At 48.0% G+C, this 21,610-nt stretch overlaps 1 protein-coding gene across 1 annotated transcript; it reads right to left on the bottom strand.

Annotated features, from left to right (window-relative positions):
• Positions 1 to 884: 884 nt before the first annotated feature.
• LOC133115102 (jupiter microtubule associated homolog 1-like) lies at positions 885 to 15,115 on the bottom strand. The gene is made up of 5 exons (XM_061224836.1): positions 14,920 to 15,115; positions 12,507 to 12,649; positions 6,155 to 6,258; positions 4,454 to 4,481; positions 885 to 1,377 (listed from the first exon to the last, which is right to left on the bottom strand). The coding sequence occupies exons 1-5, from the start codon at positions 14,973 to 14,975 to the stop codon at positions 1,241 to 1,243; spliced, it is 468 nt and encodes a 155-aa protein (XP_061080820.1). The 5' UTR covers positions 14,976 to 15,115; the 3' UTR covers positions 885 to 1,240.
• Between the last annotated feature and the right edge of the window lie 6,495 nt (positions 15,116 to 21,610).

The raw sequence follows: 21,610 nt of genomic DNA, 5'->3' as shown, positions 1-21,610 counted from the left end.
TGTGGACATTTAATACAACATCGTATGCCACTTTCTCCGTGTCCGAGGTTTGACACGTTGTGTGTTCAGAGATGCTCTCCTGCATACCACAGTTGTAATGCGTGGTTATTTGTGTTACGGATATGGTCTCGAAGTTCCAAACTGTTAACGTATAACGTATAAAGCCTATCGTTTAGCCCATGTCTTCGCCCCAAACCAACGTGCCAATTAGGGCTATACCGCAAGGTTAGCTTTACATAAGTAAAGCATTCTGAGAGCTACCACATTCTCAGATTTTTGCAGATTAGCTAGCGATGAACCTAGACAGTTGAGGGGTAATGTTAGCTAGCCTACTGGTATATTTCTGTAATTGCAGAAGGCGGAGAGCTTAAGTGTTTACACATTTGCCACAAACACCAGTTTCACAGCCGTGTTTTATTTTTTGTTTACGCTCGGCACTGCACACCTAGAATGCTTGGAGGTGGGAAGTTATGGTTCTGATTTGCACGTTGGTCGGGATCGGAGCGTGTGCTAAATGACTAATGTAATGGAAGCTGGAAATTTCAACTGGGAAATTCCCATCTCAGACTCCAACTCGGAATGGAACGCAGCACACTGCAAGTTCAGCAGTTTGTCACCTCAAACTCGGAGGACATCAGAGGGGCCATTTATAGCCGTTCACTTCCTACTCGGAAGTCGGAAAACTGCTCATGAACGCACCATTACGCCATGGTAAACAGTGAAACCTATTGCAACAAATCCCATGTAAGCTCACCTATATAACTAACATTTCAGTCACACCAATACGTAGCCATTCACCCAGACGATTAATGGCAGACTTCAGATAACATTTTGGTGACCACAAAGTTGGTATCTAACAAATAAAACGCACAAAAGGCAACAAGTTCATATCAATCTTTATTGTATTTAGAAATTCACGCATCAAATCTTTACCATTTTTACATGGGGGGGAGGGGGGGGGGGATGAAAGTCGAGCTGTGTGTCATGCCTCTTTCAGTAGGCCCGATGCTCTACAGGATGGGCTGAAATGCAGCAGATACAGAAAGTGCTTGTCGACATTTTGTTTTGTTTTTTTGTGGGAGGGTTTGTGTAAAAAAAAAAAAACAAAGCGCTGTAAAGTAAGAGAAGAACTCCATGGCTCATGGGAGAGGAAAGGGGGGGGGGGGGGTTGGGGGAAAGGGAGTCTTTTCAAAAATAATGATGAAAGAGTTCAAGGAGAGAGAGGGAGAGAGCGGCGACTTCATCCCAGGATCAGGCTGGACTTCCCGCCTGGGGGGTTTCTTCGCCCGGACGGCGGCTCCACAGATACTACGGGCGGCGAGGGCTGTGGGGCCTCCTCCTTCTGTTCTGGAACCTCCTCTGGCTCCTCTTCATGGCCTAAAAATAAGACAAAATAAAATAAAAAAACACCACAGGAAGGCGGCACGGATGGTGCAGTGGGTAGCACTGCCGCCTCACAGCAAGGAGGTCCTGGGTTCAAATTCCCGTTGGCCGGGGCCCCTCTGTGTGGAGTTTGCATGTTCTTCCCGTGTTCATGTTTGGTTTCCACCCACAGTCCAAAGACATGCAGGTTAGGCTGATTGGAGAGTCTAAATTGCCCATGGGTATGAGTGTGTGAGTGAATGGTGTGTGTGCCCTGCGATGGACTGGCGACCTGTCCAGGATGTATTCCTGCCTTTCGCCCAATGTATGCTGGGATAGGCTCCAGCCCCCCTGCGACCCTGTTCAGGATAAGCCGGTTAGGAGAATGAATGAATGAATGAACAAACGAACACCACAGGAGTTAGCATACCCCCCTGCCACACACTGCACAGGTCAGGACAGGAACGCACAACACTTGAGGGAGGGGGGCGGGGGGGTCCAATCTGATCCGAAAAGGCCCAGGGTGTGGGTGCAGGTTCCCCCCCCCCCCCCCCCCCCCCCCCACAAAGCAGGATTACGGACTTGGCTGGGTAACCGCACCGAGGTAAACCCGGAACAGCCCTCGCGTCAGTCCGTGTTCTCTTGGGGTAGTTATCCAGCGGACTGAGCGATCCTGCTTTGTGACACAGGTCCCCCAGAATGGACAAAGGTCTGGACTGAAGACCTGACCTGACTTGATTAGTTAATTACCTGAATCGTGTGTTCTAGGGGCAGGTTTTTTGACCCAGCATTACACCGGCCCTTTTTGGATTAAGGTTGGATACCCCCGGCCCAGGCCACCATAGGAGCACTGCTCCCACAGACTTCACACATTCACCCCCACATGGAGCTCCAGAAAGCCCCAGCCAGTCAACCCACTCCTCATCAGCCCTCACTTCAGTTACAAATGGCTTTAATCCTCAAGTATTAACAATTTAACAATACTAAAACACCCCATTTCTTAACTGTGGGTCTGAAGGGGGCCGCAGGAATTTCACTGTGCAAGAGAGGATGGAAAATGGAAAAAGCCCCAGGCTTTTCACCCGCATTCGGTGAGACGGTCCACTTCATCCACAGATGTTGAGTCTTTTCTTACATTTCCCCCCAGTTTGTGAACGTTTGCACATCCTGCGTCAACCTCTCGCCAATTCTGGAAAGCACAGCCAATCGCACACTCTCCTTCCGGATCACCGTGCGAATTGCTGCGTTTTTCCCACCAATCAAGACCACAATCCCCAGCATGCACTGTGACACTGGCCACGCCCCTTCCGCCTGTTGGCACGAGGCTGCTAAAAGATAAAAGGTGGCCTAAACTCAATTCCACAAAGCCAGACACAGACGGACTGTGGGTGCAGACAATGCCTGCGTGTTTGAAACGACAAAGCCCCACTGTCAGGCTTCTGCCTCGAGTGACTGAGAAGGTCTATTCCTGGGGAGTTTAACTGTATAACAAGACAATGGGAAACTGTGACATCCTCCGTTAGACGACTCTACACAAATGAATTCTTCGGAAGCGTCGGGTTCCGATTCCCCACTATAGCACTCTCTATACTGTGATCACATCCATCTGTAACCCCATCTGCTTTCCCATCTGCATACCAAGCATTGTGGTTACCAGCCCAATACTGCTGCCTGAAGCCTAGTGGCTAAGGTACATGACTGGGGCAGCCTGTAGCCTAGTGGCTAAGGTACATGACTGGAACAGCCTGTAGCATAGTGGCTAAGGTACATGACTGGGACAGCCTGTAGCATAGTGGCTAAGGTACATGACTGGGACAGCCTGTAGCATAGTGGCTAAGGTACATGACTGGGACAGCCTGTAGCATAGTGGCTAAGGTACATGACTGGGACAGCCTGTAGCCTAGTGGCTAAGGTACATGACTGGGACAGCCTGTAGCCTAGTAGCTAAGGTACATGACTGGGACAGCCTGTAGCATAGTGGCTAAGGTACATGACTGGGACAGCCTGTAGCATAGTGGCTAAGGTACATGACTGGGACAGCCTGTAGCCTAGTGGCTAAGGTACATGACTGTAGCCTAGTGGCTAAGGTACATGACTGTAGCCTAGTGGCTAAGGTACATGACTGGGACCCGGAAAGTTGGTGCTTCAAGCCCCGGTGCAGCCACGATAAGATCCCCACAGCTGTTGGGCCTTTGAGCAAGCTCAAAACGAAATAAAATATGTAAATAACCTGCAATGCTATTCAGAGGAGACCAAACAGCTGGATGTCACATGGTGAGATTCTTCATCAGCTGGCAAAATGTGCAGAGGATTTAGGGAGCTGCATCTCAGTGAACTCAGAAAATGCGATGGACTGAGAAATAACCCCCGTGTTGCAGAAATGCAAAGGCTTACTTCCCATGTGAAAACAGTATGCTGAAGTATACCATTTTATACTTTTATACTTGAAAGTATAATTGTATCAAGTACACTTAGATAGTAACATGGGTTACTATCAACTTGTGAAAAAAGTCAGTACTGTATCCCTGTTGCTTTGATGTGAAAGACCAACTTGTGGTCTTTTGGACAAGTGCATCCAATTGGTATTTAAAATTAATTAGGATATAATTAATTTCAAAGTGGTCTCTGAAGTCTTTGTTAATATCCACTTACAAATGTCCCTAAAACAGAGCTGTCAAAATGCCCGATACGTCCTCTAAAAGCTGGCCTCGACCCGCCCTTGATCTCCAGAACTTCCGCATAAGGTGCGTTAAAACACAATAAAAGCAGACATCCTCCCCAAGCTCGCAGCTGAGAGAGGAAACGGATGGAGAACATGCAGCCAATAACTGCCCGACAGAGGAAGAAAAGGAAGGAAACGTTTCTCCAAACAGCTCGACAGCCAAGCCTCTCCCGCGGGATCGAATAAGAGCCGAGTCACTCTTCCTGGAATAACGGTCATGCCCATAAAAGATCATTACTCAGCCTGCAAGACTCTGTATTGATGAGCACTTCCTGTTTAGAATGAGAGTTCCTCGCTGCCCCCTTATTACTCATAATTTCAAAGGGGGTATAATCCTATGGTTCCGTGCAGAGAGAGACGGGCACTTACCGGCACTTGGCTGCTCCACTTTCCCATCCTGTAAAAACACAATAGGGGGGAAGTTACAGGTGGAAAGTATGACAACTGACCAGATTTTTCACCACAGAGCACTCAAAACCAGATACATACAAGTGCAGGCCATAAGTATTTGGACAGTGATGACCGCAGTGCGTGTATATGTGAATGACCGCACAGAGAAGGCCATACTGCCTGTCGTTTTTAAGTGTTCAGCAAATGGTCAGTGCATCTTGGAATGAAACTGAAGACCAGTTTCTTTTCAAGGAAGAGGAGGGCAAGTCATGAGCCATGTGCATTCATACAACTAACATGTAGGCACGCATATGGCAATACACCGTAGGACAAGTCTTTTTGGATGAAACGTTAGATCATTTAAAATATGAGAATGTAGCCTACTACATGCTGACCATCCCAATGGCTATAACAGTGTTATAATGCATGAGAGGCATACATAGTCACGGCCAGTACGGTCACAGGTGAAGGGGGTTGTTGGGCACAATGCGTGTGGGTGGGTGGGATTTTGGGGGTCACGTAAACTTGTGGACATTAATTTGGGGTTGCATCAGAAATGTCTGGGAACACCTGTATTTGATTATCTTTCGAATTTCAGTAAGTGATACAACCACAAACCAGATGCATTAGAACAGACATAACCAAGTAACTGGTAGATCAAACTAGCTTCATGCATGGAATATTAACATTAACTACTGGTCAGTTAAGGGTCACTCATTTCAAGCACTGATAGGATGACCTGTGATTATTGCATAAACCGGAATTCATTTACTAGTCCCGGAGCAGGTTAGGAGCAACTCAGGATATCATCCCCTGATATTTCTTTGAGGTTTGGACACTGAAACCACATCCAGCGGTTTAGAAGGACAGCATATTAACGAACGCATGCAACAAAAATGACAAACCTACTTTATTATGCCCACAATAGCAGTCATTTTGACCGATAAGTCACAAGGAATTGACATTGTAACCAATCAGAGGTAGGACTGTTTAGTGGACTGCCATCCGTAAGTGGACAGGATGCAAATAGCCCTCTTAAGACATGTCTTTTCAGCATGGCTTTTACCGAAGGTGCGTTGTGTCTTCACGTTAATTTCGAGGGGGTTAGACCCACCTCAGGTGCCTTGTCTGGGATTGGACCCCACTACTGCCGACAATGAGGGTTGGACTCCAAACGGAGCACTTTTATTTTAACCATTTATCATCAGCTTTCATTTTTATGCACTGTATTTCGTTTCAGTTTCCATCTCCATGTACAGCATATCATGTTGCAGTGCTGTATTAAAAGTGCTATACAAATAATGTTTCGCTTGCCTGCTAGAAAGGTACATTAAAAGGCCATGCAAACATTGAGTGTTTACCTTTAATGACACGCCTTTATCTCATTGGTTAAACCAGTGTGTCCTCACTCCGGGTCCTGGAGAGCCTCAGGGTGTGCTGGGTTTTTTGTTTGCCTTAATATCAGCGACCAATTCAGAATCCAAGAAACCAGATAAGAAGAGTCAACCATAATTAAAACTACTTTAATTTATCAATTAAGTGCAGAGTAACAGCACAAGCCAGCACATGCTGCGGCTCTCCAGGACCAGGACTGAGGAGCACTGGCTCAAAACGCTGCCAGTGCATCTCTGCCGGACAAAGACATTCTCTGTGAACCAGATGGCCGGTCGCCGCTCCTACCCCGGTGCTGGGCTCCTCGGACAGGCAGTTGTTCTGGTTGGCATGGTGACACCGTCTCAGGGGGGCCGACGGTTCCCCACACAGCACCCCCGTGGGCTTCCCGCCTGCAAGACAAGAGCCGCCGTCATCCAAAGACCCTCTATGTGCAGCCCAGATAACACAGTGCCCTCCCGCTCCACCACGGCTGGTGCGCAGCAAACGTTCTGGCACAAAATGGCCGCCGTTGCATCAGTCATGGTGGTGGTTGAGGCGAGTGACCCCCCCCCACCACCGTCAAGCTGTGGTCACCATCCCCGTTCCTGGAGATCTACAATCCTGTACGTTTTCATAGCAACCTGAATGATACACACTGACCCTACCAATTAGCAGTCCAACAGGATCCATGGCTGTTGAATGAGGTGTGCTTTGTTAGGGTTGGAGTGAAAGCCCTACAGGACTGTAGATCGCCAGGAACAGGGTGGGTGACATCTGCTGTAAAGTGAGTCTTGAAAGGCTTTATATACATGCAATTATCTATCCATCAGCCCCTACGTTTCATCTGATCCTTGATGGCCAAAAATAAAATGTATTTATAGAGCATTTCACAAGCAGCGGTCACAACACGCGTCACACTGGCCAAAAGCCCCCTACCAGAGCAAGCCAGGGCAACAGTGGGAAGGAAAGGCTCCCTGTGAAACTTATCAGGGTGTGTGTGGGGTTCGTCAGTCAATATTCACGCCAATGGAATTAGCCTTATTCCAGAAATGGGCCTTACTCCAGAAGGTTCCGGTTGGGCCACACGCTTCTTGCCGATGCTATGCTAGCTACAGCCGTTACAACACACCCATCTTTCACCCAGCGAGCTCACTCAATCAAATGAAGTTCATCTGTCCGGATAACTCATCTGAAACTCCACACCTCTGTGACCACAGGGGATAAAACAATCACTGCAAATCTAACCCAATTCATCCCCAGGCCTTACGAGAGTCAAACCCTCAGTCAGGGGTTATGAAAACCTTTTTTCATTAAAAGCGTCGCAGGAAAACTCTGAACTGGCTCACCTGTGAACAGGTGATCGATTACGGAAACCTACGTAGTGTTCCGCTGGTGGAACCCTCTAGATCCACAGGAATTTCACAGTCACTCACGGATAACAGGACAGTTGAAATAAAATAAAAAAATATGAAAAAAAAAAAGTCTCGTATCATACGGTTACCAAGGAACGAAAAAAGGATCACAGGCACCGTCGAGGAAGACGTGCTACACGGAGCGCATCCGAGGCTTCGCTAAACCACGAAACGCATTTCATTAATGTGTACCAACAGGTCGAGGGAGCGGAAACCACTCAACTAAAACATTTCCGTGACTAAAACCAAACTCAAAAGCAGTGTGTAGGAGACCTCAGGGCAGACAGGGAAGGCATTCCCGCATTCCCACACTCCCCCCCCCCCCCCCCAATCCCGGGCTCCCCTCTCCAACAGGAGACGCACCGTTAGGATTACAGAGGAACGCTGCCGTCATGCAGGAATAATGTACCATCCATTCAATAATTAAACCATCGTCTGAAACATCATCCCAGTTGTGTATAGCCCACGAGCCCTGTTAATTATTTTCGATTGGCTTTCAGAACGCTTTAATCTTCGCTCACACCGCATAAGGGTTGGTGAACGATACACTTCCCGTTTCCTGCTTCTGTTAACGGCCTCCGACCACGGCCGACGAGGGGGCGCCTCCCAATACTCAAAAAAAGGAGTCCTCCCTTCCGCCACAGATTTTTCCCTCTTTTCTTCTTTAGTATCGAGTATTGATTGAAAGACACGCAGCGCGAGATTCTTCGCGTAGAAAGAGGGCAACATTTAAATGATCCTCTCATGATCAACAGGCACTGGCACACTCAGACTTCATGAGCTCATTGCCTGCAGCAGAAGGTTTTTAGAGGATCATTTGATGGTAAACTAAAACCCCTTCCATTATGCAGTTGGGGAAAAATAAAACATTTCATGTCACAACTTCCATGTCGCACTTGGTAAATGGTAAATGGATGGCATTTATATAGCGCCTTTTATCCATACGCTACATACACCAACGGTGATTGGCTGCCATGCAAGCCACCGAACCAGCTCGTCAGGAGCATTCAGGGTTAGGCGTCTTGCTCAGGGACACTTGGACACAGCCCTGGCGGGGATCGAACCAGCAACCCTCCGACAACTGCTCTTACCATCTGAGCCAACGTTGCCCTTGTATCTTCATCTTCATCATCTTGTTGCAGCTCTTTAACCCTTTCAGTCCCAAGCCCAATACGAAGCGGCTCCACCCAAATCCCGAGGGAGAATTTAGCCGGGTTGTAATGGCACCTCAAATTTCAATTGGTCTGAAAAGGCACAAAGGGGGAGTGAGTCTGAAGGGGTTGCAGTGATGCCTCACTTGCGGCTTATTGCAATGCAATGCAATGCTAACGTCAGGGAGTGGATTCCGTCCAAAGAGAGACAGACATCGCAAAGGAGCCAAAACTCACGAAGCCCACTCGCAGCCCCTCGTCAGAGCGTCCAGGGGCTGCGGTTCAGGCCGCTCGTATCGCCACTCCTCTTCCACTGGCAGCTGCGACAAAGATCTCCTCAGTGAGCATCCAGCGCCAGCGGCGGCTAATGGAGTCAAATCAACTGCCGCTTGTGAGCGAACAATGGCGTGTTGGAGGGGCCGCCGCGTGCGTGGGACTGGGGCTGTGTGAAAGACGCTTTCTGTCCCCATCTGCGCATTGGCTCGCACACTCGCACACTCGCACACTCGCACACTCGCACACTCGCACACTCGCACACTCGCACACTCGCACACTCGCACACTCGCACACTCGCACACTCGCACACTCGCACACTCGCACACTCGCACACTCGCACACTCGCACACTCACACACTCACACACTCACACACTCACACACTCACACACTCACGGAGCTGCTCGCCGCGATCCGCTACCGCTGGTTCCGGCACGTTCCGTGGCCTCTCACATCCACCCGGGTGTGTTTTTTTTTGACCCCCCCCCAACCCGTGTAATGCCATGGCACGACAGGGGCCCCTTATATGTCCCCGCGCCTGCAGGGACCCCTCGATTGGCCCCGTCCAGCGACTCCGCTTAACCGCTGGGATTCAGCGGAGTTCTTTCAGGGTCTCCCTTCCTAATAAGGTCCGACTTGAAAAGCAAGCCTACCTCATTTCAATCCCCCCGCCCCCCCCCCCCCCCACCTCCTCTCCCTCCCTCCCCCACCCCCAGAGCAGAGACTGCGGGGCCTCAATGAGAATTTACTGCCCCACTCGAAAGGTTTATGTTAGTTTAAACAGAGCAAGACACCAAAGCTGCCGCCCTTCGCTGTGCAGACAGACTCCCGCCTAAAGAGGGACCGCTGTTTATGATGAGTACATCAGCCTGCACTCACACACCATCCAAACACTGTCGAACTGTTACTACACCACGCAGACAAAGTGACCCCACTTAACCCGCCTGTTCTGTCTACGGCCGGACGACCTCGTCCAGACGTTTCCGGAGCGAAGAGCGCGAACTGAAACATGGAGGGAAACGCGTTACTGACCGAGGTGCGAGAACCCCCCCCCCGTGCCGTAGCACCGGGAGGCACACCTGGGCGGCACAGGTGTGGGCAGATGCTCACCTGCGTGAGAGCTGGAGGAATCGCAGGGCAGACGCGGTCTGACTGAAGCACAGCCGGAGTAATGGAAACCAGATATTCAAACGTGAGGCTTTAAAAGATATCTGGCGCATGGGAGACGACTTCGTCACCACCCCTCACCCACCACACACCCCCCCCCCCAAAAAAAAAACCCCACAGCCTTCAACATTTCCTGTCTGTTCCTGATTAAGTCATAGCTCTGCTCACGCCAGCCTGCTGAATTGTTCCAGCCGAAAAAAAAGAGGGGAAGACAGGGCGGGTGCGCTCCTGCACGTCAATCCACACACACACACACACACACACACACACACACACACACACCTGGGGCAGCTGGGTGTGTCTTTTGCAGCAGCGAAGACACACCCAGCTGTAAATCAGCCTGTTAACCCTGTACGGCGTGAGCTCACAAATGTCATCAGAATGTTTTCAACTCAGCATTCTAATGCTGACGATGTCACCATCACTGCCAGTAACTGAACGTTCTAGAACACTGACCTTCCAAAACATCCCCCCCTCCCCTCAAAAGAAATAAACACACACACACACACACACACACACACACACACACACACACACACACACACACACACACACACACAACTCTTCAAAAGGGTTAACTGGGCGTGGTCTCATTGAACTGCCGACGGAAACTTGACCTAGATCTGACATCGCTGGAAAATTCCCCATTGGGAGACTTTTTTAAAGAGATACTGGCCCGGAAGGGCATTTCTGCCAGCATAGAGATAACAGGCCATTATTCAGCTATGACGACAACTTGCGACCCATAAAATACAATGGCATATGGAGGCTAGTTTTCACAGCATCTTATGTGTAAATGGTTATATTAAATTCAGACAAATGTAAAAAAAATAATAATAATAATAAGTAAACCCAAGTTCCATTATGTTTCTCATTAACATAACATCTTCACAGATTAGCAGTATTACAGGCCATAAATGACAGTTCAGCATTCAGCCATTGGCCCAATCGAAAGCAATCAATACACTAAACGATCAATAATCCAACCAAATCCAGCAATCAATGATATAGGTTAGTCAGCGGAAACCTGAGCCAGCTTGCCGTGAGCCCCCAGGACCAACTGCCAACGAGAGTAAGCGACATCACACAGATCTCAACCTGAAGCCACATCTCATAGATCACTTACAGCTCCCGGCAGTATGTCAAGATGTAGGATTGGTGTCCGTTAGGCTATGCATTCCCATCCCAATCCCGTTACTCCAAAGGAAGGAGCTGAATCCCAGTAACCCCCAGCACCCCCCCGCTCACTACAGTCAGGAATGACAGTGTCCACCATCTCCACCAATGAAATTCACAGTAAACACAACCCCGCCCTTTCAAAAAAAAAAAAAAAAAAAAAAAAAAAAAAAAAGACTCAATCACCGGATGAAGAGACATAAAAAGGCACTCTTGTTTTGGACCTCATCAATCAGAGCCCTCGACTGCCTCACCGGTTACGGCACAAACATCCATTTCTGCAATAATGCCGTATCCGGGGGGAGGGGGGGGGCACTGTAAAAACAGCCAGTTTAGACCAGGGCTCTAATAACAACCAACGGCACCTGAGGGGCCGCAGGCTCAGCTAGCAGGAAGCCTGCATTACTGCACACGGGGGGACAGTAGGCCGCGGATACATTAGCACGAGTAGCACCTGACGTATAGCCGTCGACACTGCGCCCGAATAGAAAGCCATACATAGCGCCGATATTTCTGTGTGTCCGACACCAGACCAACATTTGCATGGTCGGTTGGCTTTTAAAATGTGACATTTATTCATGGTTCAATAACAGCTGCTGGGCCCTTGAGCAAGGCCCTTAACGTCACGTTGCTCCGGGGAGGGGGGAGGGGGGGGGGGAATTGCCTCCAACTTAGTCTAATCAATTGTAAGTCTCTTTGGATAAAAGCACCAGCTAAATAATGTAATGTAATGAGATCCCCCCCCCCTGAAGTTCCTGAGGCAAATGAGGTAAACTGAAAGCAGTATCTAAACAAAGGATGCAAAAACACCGAGTGTCTCCATCAGCCACTGCAGGACATCACAAGACAAAATGCCTGGTAGAATGGAGCCACACCCACTAGACCAAAAAGGCACCAGTATTCTCTGGTCTCAGCCAACAGCAGAGCAGGCATTTCAGACCTATGGGCAGGCAGATCAGATTTAGAAAGTAATTACAACAGCAGTTCACTTGTCAAACGCCAGATATTAAAGCACAATGCATTCAGGATCACTTAGGATACTGTGCCGTATATGGGTAAGGATTTGTAACTGATCTTTACAATTAATGCTTCTGCCCCGGAAAACATTAATAGCTTATAATTACGGTTCTAAATAATCACACGGACTTTCCAGCTCACTGCAATGCTGAACTAAAGAAAATGACTCGACTTTTTTTTTTTTTTTTTTTTTTTTTTTTAAATTGGAGACCTGCACAACAACTTGTCTGTTTTCTCCCCATAGGCCTGCGTGTAAGAGGAGATGCCTGGGGTGGATGCTACCGCGCATCAAAGCGCTTCTTTATCCATCCAACAGCACAAAATCTCTTGCCTCACGGACAAACTTGGGTAGAATTCAGACCCGAATGTGGACCGCTTCAATTGGCTTTTCAGACTACACAGTTGACCAGGGCTAATCCGGGCAACGTGAAAGGGGATTTGGGAGAGGTAGGAGTAGCTACCGGGCGGGTTGTTCCGTCGATGAGCGTGGGGGTCGTCGGGCTCCGCGAAGATGTTGGAGGCGGTTCTGTTCTTGCGAGCTGGCGGCTTATCCTCGTCCGTGCCGAAGGATATGCTGGAGGATCCCCCAGGGGGCCGCAGTACCCTGTGTGAATAGCGACAGTCAGTGGCGGCAGACACTCGTTGACACACTCCGCAATAGTCACACGGAGAAACCCCACCCTAGGACAAAAGACTCGCGTTACACACACACACGCACAAGTCAAGTGGCCGTTTAACAGCGCAGGCTGTCGGTCACGCTCGGGTGGGCCCACCACGTTATCAATACAGACAAAAAAAAGAAAAGCACGTGCGCGTGCACTGCAGTGGTCGGAAACGTCTGTGCATCTCAGTCGAGACCGATAATAATCCATCTCCCCACAAGTTGCTTTCAGAATGCTGATATTAATTTTCCCTTTTTTTGCACACAGCTAAGCCAAACAGTCCATTAAATAGATTTCTGGACTCCGGGAGTATAAATGTCGCACGCGTCAGCAAATTCCTGCTTAGTGTCTATTTTTTCCATACCAAAGCCTTCCAAATAACACAATGCACTAAATTAATTTATTACAGAAGCGACCCCCCGCCCCCTGCTCTCAGTGAAGACACTTGGTCGAGCTTAGAAAATGGATGTAGCCTAATCGCAAAACCATTCCTCGACCCCTCCCGCCCCTCCTCCTCCCTTTCAGCCTTATGGAAATGCTGGCATCTACCAGCTGACACTAAGCAGCTGTTCCAGTCAGACAAAAAAATAAATAAATCAAGTTTCTTCCAGCAACGGAAACCGAAAGAAAGTCGGCAAACGGAAAATGACAAATAAAAGCTATTGATTCGCAAGGGCCGTACTGAACTACAGGAGATGTCTGTCGCGGAAGGTTGATCGTAATGCTTAAACCAGACTTAACCTTCTGAGCGGATGAGCTCATGCGCTTCCACGAAGGCGGCGGGGAGAAAAGGCTCTTTTTTAGAAGACCCCACCCTACAATGAAACGGCAAATATTTACTATATTGTGTCACGACCTTAGAATGTGGAAAAGCTAGACAGACAAAATATAGCATCTTGAGAATGAGGAAGTTAAGACCAAGAGATAATGCCCTGTTAACCAACTAACCCGTTTCAGATTATTTGCACTTGGAAATGAATCGTTCGAGGGACGGGGGCGATTAAGTTATTCGCAAGCTAGCTAGATAGGAGTGAACAGTCGGCCAGTAAAGATCAGGAGCTAGCGAGCTAGCTAAACCCTTGGTGGATTTTTCAGGCAACAGCCCCCACCCCAAGAAAAACCGCATTACCTCGCTAGCATTCTGGCTATCAAAAGAAAAGGTTTTGGAAATCGCTGCCGTTAGCTCAACTGGCGACGCAGCCACACTGGCGCTTCATTTCTCAGAAGAGAATTTACAAAGCCTTTTCAGCCTTTCGCCAGTCAACACATCTCGCAAGCTGTCAACTAACGTTAGAAGACTAGCGTCTGCTAGTGCTAGCCTAAATGACCAACTGCTGCATTTCAAACGAGGGTTTGAGTAGTGTGGCTGCATTCAGCACCAGTATTCACCCAGTCAATAACATGCAGCATGCTGTACTGCATCAATATCAGCTACAATGGTAGTCTTGGTTCTCAAGCAAGGGATCTTTTTTTTTTAATGAAAATTGTGACGTGGCTAATTTTAAGTTCCCCATCTATCCATCTGGTTACATAAGTGTAAAACGGGCTAGTTACAAGTCGCAACAAAGCCCGTCTTTCCACAAAAATGGAAACGAACGTCATCTAGCTAGCAAGCAACAAAGAACAAACCTACAATTATATGAAAGCTAGCCAACGTCAGGCAACTACCTGCATACTTAACAGTTAACACGGGCAAGCTCACTGGAATCAACTCGCAATCTCGGCTTCAGCTTTGATTGCAAAGCGCTTAACTTAGTGATATTAGCTAGCTACAGCAGGCTGGCCAGATGGGTCCAAACTTAGGGAACCGTTAGCCAACATTAACCCACTTAGCAGCCAATACCCAACATTAATGACGTTCAGCGAAAACTAGCTACATGATATCCATCTATAAACATTTTGCCTGTTAACTGTAACGTTAGATATACAATAATGCATGTTTCCGGTACACAGACAGAATTTGTGAGCGGAAATGATAACAATGTGGCCAGTTTGCAATAAAAAAAGCAACAAAGTTTGGCAGCCATCTATGAGGTAATCAAACTAACTAGCTACCAAAACTACTTACACACTAACGGTTCGCTTTAAATATGGGTAACCAGCGAACGTTACCAGACACCCAACTCAATTATGCGTCCCCTATTAGCGGGCTAGCTAAATGGGTTCCATTTTCTTTTGTTTGTCCGCCTACGTTTGACTGTGGTCTTTTTACCTGGAACTACTTTTTGCATCTGGCTCCATCCCCTGGAAAGTGGTGGTCGTAGTCATTTTTTTACAGTCTAATTTAATAACCACGTTGTAGTAACGGTGATTCTATAAACTGCTTAGCCGTTGCGTAAATCCTTTCTTCTCTTCACCCCCTCATATGCTCCACCCGACTTACACCGAATTGAAGGGGAAGCGAGGGGAACGTCTTTTATACAAGTTTACTCCCACCCACAAGACCCAGCCCAAGGGAGATCCACGCATTCTGGTTGGCCAAAAACGCATGAATCTGATTTATCATTGGGCGTTTACACCGCCATTCACTGGCCTTTTTTTTGCAGTCCTCTCGTTTATCTTTTTATTTTTTTAATTTTTTTTTTATAAAATGCAAATCTTCAACTCGACAAACAAATACTGTAGCTACTTTCTGATTGACATGTAACAGGACATTAGACAGCTAATAGGCCTAATGAATGAATCCACTGGTTCCTTTAAAAAAAAAAAAGCAAAATAAGCTAATTAAATCCATATCTATTAATAGATATGAAGAAGTGTCCCAAGACTCCAAATTTTTCATTTTCACCCACACTAAATGTTCAACAATCAACTTATTTGACTGGGTATTTCAAATCTTGACAAAACAACTAACTAACCCTGCAGGAAAACAGTGAAATTGTGTACCAATAAAAAGCCGGCATTACATCCACAGTATATGTAACATAGAGACATTATATCGTTGCAAGACATAAATATTTTTGAATATCTTTGCATTGAAATGACTTGTGCTCACACATTCCCCACATGCCCTTTCCTCCTTTGCAGCAGCCAAGCCAGAAATATTCATACACTTGGGCCTGCAGGGATCTACGAGTGACAGCATGAGATGGGCATTGTGGGGCGACATGGCTCAGGCAGTAAGAGCAGTCGTCCGGCAGTCGGAGGGTTGCCGGTTCGATCCCCCGCCCCCGGGCTGTGTCGAAGTGTCCCTGAGCAAGACACCTAACCCCCAAATGCTCCTGACCAGCTGGTCGGTGCCTTGCATGACAGCCAATCTCTGTCGGTGTGTGAGTGTGTGTATGAACGGGTGAATGAGAAGGATCAATTGTACAGCGCTTTGGATAAAGGCGCTATATAAATGCCAACCATTTACCATTCACGATTGACCTAGCCATCCATACATGGTTACTTTTTGGGGCGGCCTGTAGCGGAGTGGTTAAAGTACATGACTGGGACCGGAGCTTCGATCCCCGGTGTAGCCACAATCCGCACGGCCGTTGGGCCCTTGAGCGAGGCCCTTAACCCTGCATTGCTCCAGGGGAGGATTGTCTCCTGCTTAGTCTAATCAACTGTACGTCGCTCTGGATAAGGGGGGGAGGACAAATTACCCCCATGGGGTTCAATTAAGTCTATCTGTATATCTTCATCTTTTTACTCATGTCTGCAACAGTGTGCTAGAATAAGCCTGCTCCACAGCTCTAGTCCTCTGTTACACCCCCAGTACAGGACAGTTGCATCACATGTTCATCTTTCAATGTAATTCAATTTATTAAAATTTCATTTGAATAGCGCTTTTTTCCATAGACACTGTCACGGTGAAGCTATGCTGAAACAGGAAATTGAATAATTAGGCAAGACCGAGCCCAAACAAACCTCCAAAAACCCAACAAGTGAAGTTACAAAAAACACTCCCCAGTTGGAAGAAAAACATTCAGGCAGTGGCTCGAAAAAACACGAGTTCTGTCGAGGGGTAACGTTCAGGTTGCGATCAGATGCATAGGCCAACGAGAGAGACGGCTTTGTGCACCGTAGCCCCATTCAGCCCATTGTCTGCTCGAACCGTGAGTTATTGCAGCTGCTCGGCGCCATGAGACCATGCACCACGTGAAGCACAGTATCGCCTTCAAACACCAGGGCACTCCAGCACCTGTCTGACAGCCCGACGGACAGCTGTATCTCCAGGGCCACGTTCTATCGTAAAAACGTTTTGCTTTCGGCGTCCGCGTTGAACGATGTTTCCTCCCGACGGAGTGCAACGTTTTTGCAACAGGCTTTGTTTGCCCCTGTTTGGTGGGTGCGTCAGGAGAGTAGATCCAATTAGTTAAGGCCTGCGCTTTAAAGCCCAGAGAACGCCTTCTCCTGACGCCATTGGAGCAAACTGGACTTCATCATTGGCTCAGGCGGTAAGAGCATTCGTCTCATTGGCTCAGGCGGTAAGAGCATTCGTCTCATTGGCTCAGGCGGTAAGAGCAGTCGTCTCATTGGCTCAGGCGGTAAGAGCATTCGTCTCATTGGCTCAGGCGGTAAGAGCATTCGTCTCATTGGCTCAGGCGGTAAGAGCAGTCGTCTCATTGGCTCAGGCGGTAAGAGCATTCGTCTCATTGGCTCAGGCGGTAAGAGCAGTCGTCTCATTGGCTCAGGCGGTAAGAGCAGTCGTCTCATTGGCTCAGGCGGTAAGAGCATTCGTCTCATTGGCTCAGGCGGTAAGAGCAGTCGTCTCATTGGCTCAGGCGGTAAGAGCAGTCGTCTCATTGGCTCAGGCGGTAAGAGCAGTCGTCTCATTGGCTCAGGCGGTAAGAGCAGTCGTCTCATTGGCTCAGGCGGTAAGAGCAGTCGTCTCATTGGCTCAGGCGGTAAGAGCATTCGTCTCATTGGCTCAGGCGGTAAGAGCAGTTGTCTGGCAGTCGGAGGGTTGCCGGTTTGATTCCTGCCCTGGTTGTGTCAAAGGGTCCCTGAGCAAGACACCTAACCTCCAAATGCTCCTGACGAGCTGGTTGGTGTCTTGCGTGGCAGCCAATCGCCGTTGGTGTGTGAGCGTTGGTATGAATGGGTGAATGAGAAGCATCAATTTGGATAACACACTTTGGGTAAAGGTGCTATATAAGTGCCAACCACTTACCATCAGTCCGTCCCCCACGTACAACGCACCACCGTTTTTGTAAATATTTTGCCGAGGCCGAACGTGGCCTGGGATGTCTTTTCTTTCTTAGTGGCTGCATATCCATCACGTTGAGGGAATTATCATGTTATTTTCATATAGTATAAGATGTGCTAATCACTCCTTGTAATAAATGTTTTTTCCAACTTTATTCCATTTGCATCAGCTCAGAAAGAAAGGGGCAAAATAATTCTTGAAATAAATTGCATGGAGTAGCCAGGAATTAAAAAATAAGACACGGCCACAAATTCAAGACAAATCTGTAGTGCTGGCGATGAATATAAAGAGACAGAATGGTAGCATCAACCAGCAGTGATTTATCAGCACCAAGCTGCACAGGCAATACGTTTTGATAAAAAAAAATTCTGCTGCCAAGGTATAAAAACTATGGATGGTTCATAACTTTACAGGCTTGCAGGATACAGGGCAGCCTAAGATGCAGGACTGAGGCCTGGAAGGTCAGTGGTCCAAGCCCTGGTGTATCCACGATAAGAACCACACAGTTGCGAGGCACTTAACCCTACATTGCTCCAGGGCAGATTGTCCCCAGCTTAGGCCTGATTCATACTTCTACATCGAATCTACGCGGAGGCTACAACCTAGGGACCATGGCTACACGTATGTGTAGATTCAACGCAGAAGTATAAATCAGTCTTTAGTCTAATCAACAGTAAGTCACTTTGGATTAAATACAATTTAATGGGAGTAGACCATATATTCAATATTTATTTGAGCTCATGGTGGCACTGTAAGCATTAGTATTCCTCCTCACTTGTTTTTCGCTTTGAACCTTCATAATGAGGGAACGGCACACAGCCAGAAGTGCGCCCCCTCTGGCTGCACATTTGTGTAATCGGCATCTGCAATATTGAGATTTTCCACTTTTTTGACTTCCAGCTATTCAGTCCAAAGATTCGTCAAATGTTATCGAAAGAAAGAGCCACTATCAAAGAAAATATGGCCACAGTCAGCCGATGAATTTCCAGTGCTTATCAATCTCATACAGAGGCCGAAACCCAGTGGGATCATGGTCATACGCAGCATCAGTGCAGGAGGTAGGAGCAGTCGTCTGGCAGTCGGAGGGTTGCCGGTTCGATGCCCCGCCCTGGGTGTGTCGAAGTGTCCCTGAGCAGGACACATTGCTCCCATCGAGCTGCATGGTAGCCAGTCGCTGTTGTTGTGTGTGAGTGTGAATGGGTGAACCAGAGGCATCAATTGTAAAGCACTTTGGATGAAGGCCTACATAAATGCAATCCTAACAGTAATTTCATGGCGATGCATCCAGAAGCAATACAACATGGGGGGTATAAATATCATCACACGCTATTAAACTTCAGCTACCCGGAGTAAATCTCTCATTTTGAATGACTTCGCTTTTGTGTGGTCCATCCCCCAAGCTATAGCACTCATGCCACATTGCACTGCTTTCTTAATAATTACAGCTATTTACTAACATTACGTGCCGTTTGCCGTTGTAGTTCTACCCAATGTTAACCATGATATTAAACAATAACCCGTTTGTGCTGGGTTTCAAACCGTATTGTCTTTGTTATCAGTTCAACACATTTTTGTCCCCGTATTGTATTATCTCCCGGAAGCTTTAAACTATGAGAATGTTTTTTCAGGACTTTGCTGCAGTCTCGCTGGAATATTACCTCCAGAACTATCCACGACGTGACGGACTCCACTGCATGCAGGGAAGGAAGTGGAGAACCCGGGACAGTCCCCTTTTCCCTCCATGGACATACTGATATTCTGATGGACATACTGACATACTAATGAACATACTGACATGCTGATGGACATACTGACATACTGATGGACATACTGACATGCTGATGGACATACTGACATGCTGATGGACATGTTGATGGACATACTGACATACTGATGGACATGTTGACGGACATACTGACATACTGATGAACATACTGACATGCTGATGGACATACTGATGGACATGCTGAAATACTGACATACTGATGGACATACTGACATACTAATGAACATACTGACATGCTGATGGACATACTGACATACTGATGGACATACTGACATGCTGATGGACATGTTGATGGACATACTGACATGCTGATGGACATGTTGATGGACATACTGACATACTGATGGACATGTTGACGGACATACTGACATACTGATGAACATACTGACATGCTGATGGACATACTGATGGACATGCTGACATGCTGACATACTGATGGACATACTGACATACTGATGGACATGTTGACGGACATACTGACATACTGATGGACATACTGACATACTGATGGACATGCTGACATACTGATGGACATGTTGATGGACATACTGACATACTGATGGACATGTTGACATACTGACATGCTGACGGACATACTGACATACTGATGGACATGTTGATGGACATACTGACATACTGATGGACATGCTGACATACTGATGGACATGTTGATGGACATACTGACATACTGATGGACATGTTGACATACTGACATGCTGACGGACATACTGACATGCTGATGGACATGCTGACATGCTGATGGACATGTTGACGGACATACTGACATGTTGACGGACATACTGACATGCTGACGGACATACTGACATGCTGATGGACATGCTGTCATGCTGATGGACATGCTGACATGCTGATGGAGGTGCATTTCAAGGACGTCATCGAGGCCATGGAGGAAGCCGGCGGACCAGCTTGAGCCAGGTTCCAGCAGCCTCCCCTGGGGGGCCGAGCCCAGCCAGGAGAGGCAGTGAGTCAGCGCCCCCCCCCCCCCCCCCCCGATGGGAGCAGGTGGGACACTCACGGTGACTCACGCAGCACATCTACCCCCCCGAGAAGAGGATCCAGACAGCAAGGAGCAGCTCAAACCTGACCGGATCACAGGCCGGACGGCGAAGAGGGGGATGGAGGGGAACGGAGCCCAAAAAGGACGAGTGTGGGAAAGAGGCCATGCTGCACCCCCCCGTCCCACTACAGCGTCCCCAGAAGGGGGACCGGCTCTTGAGGACTGGCCGTTCAGATTGGCCTGACTCAGGGCTCGAACATCAGGGCTCGAATATCACCCTTATAGCACAGCGCAAATGTCTGGAGAACTTCCTTGTGGCAGAGAGAAACATCCATACATCCATCCATTTTCTGAACCCACTTATCCTGATCAGGGTCACAGGGGGGCTGGAGCCTATCCCAGCATACATTGGGCGAAAGGCAGGAATACACCCTGGACAGGTCGCCAGTCTATCACAGGGCACACACACCATTCACTCACACACTCATACCTACGGGGAAATTTAGACTCTCCAATCAGCCTAACGTGCATGTCTTTGGACTGTGGGAGGAGACCGGAGTACCTGGAGGAAACCCACGCAGACACGAGGAGAACATGCAAACTCCGCACAGAGAGGCCCCGGCCGACAGGAATTCGAACCCAGGACCTCCTTGCTTTGAGGCTCCAGAGAGAAACAGGACAACAAACAAAAAAAAAAAAAAAAAAAAAAGGAGACTTCCCATTCACACAAGAAAAAGACACATCTGCTGATGGACACTACCGGAGGCATGGTCCACTACAAAGCTGGAACCCCACCGCAAAAGCAGGACTGCAGTTCCTGTGACAGTAATCCAAGGTGGACCTTCTCAGCTTGAGATTGATTGGAGGAGTTCAATGATGCACTCCGTTTATGTCAATGTCTGTTGGGTGTTATCGTGTGGTAAACCCCCCTCCCTTTGTCTCTCCTTATTGGTTTGTAGAAG

The sequence above is a fragment of the Conger conger genome, chromosome 16 (genome assembly GCF_963514075.1).
Source record: "Conger conger chromosome 16, fConCon1.1, whole genome shotgun sequence".
NCBI classification, from domain to species: Eukaryota; Metazoa; Chordata; class Actinopteri; order Anguilliformes; family Congridae; genus Conger; species Conger conger.
The sequence above is the reverse complement of the archived record's forward strand: the minus strand, read 5'-3'. Positions and strand labels throughout refer to the sequence as shown.

Excerpts from the sequence above, each read along its gene's own strand:
- LOC133115102 (XM_061224836.1), bottom strand. The coding sequence starts at position 14,975 with ATGACTACGACCACCACTTTCCAGGGGATGGAGCCAGATGCAAAAAGT. Across the intron at positions 12,650-14,919 it reads GATGCAAAAAGTAGTTCCAG|GGTACTGCGGCCCCCTGGGG; the intron begins GTAAAAAGACCA and ends CTATTCACACAG. Across the intron at positions 6,259-12,506 it reads TCGACGGAACAACCCGCCCG|GCGGGAAGCCCACGGGGGTG; the intron begins GTAGCTACTCCT and ends CTTGTCTTGCAG.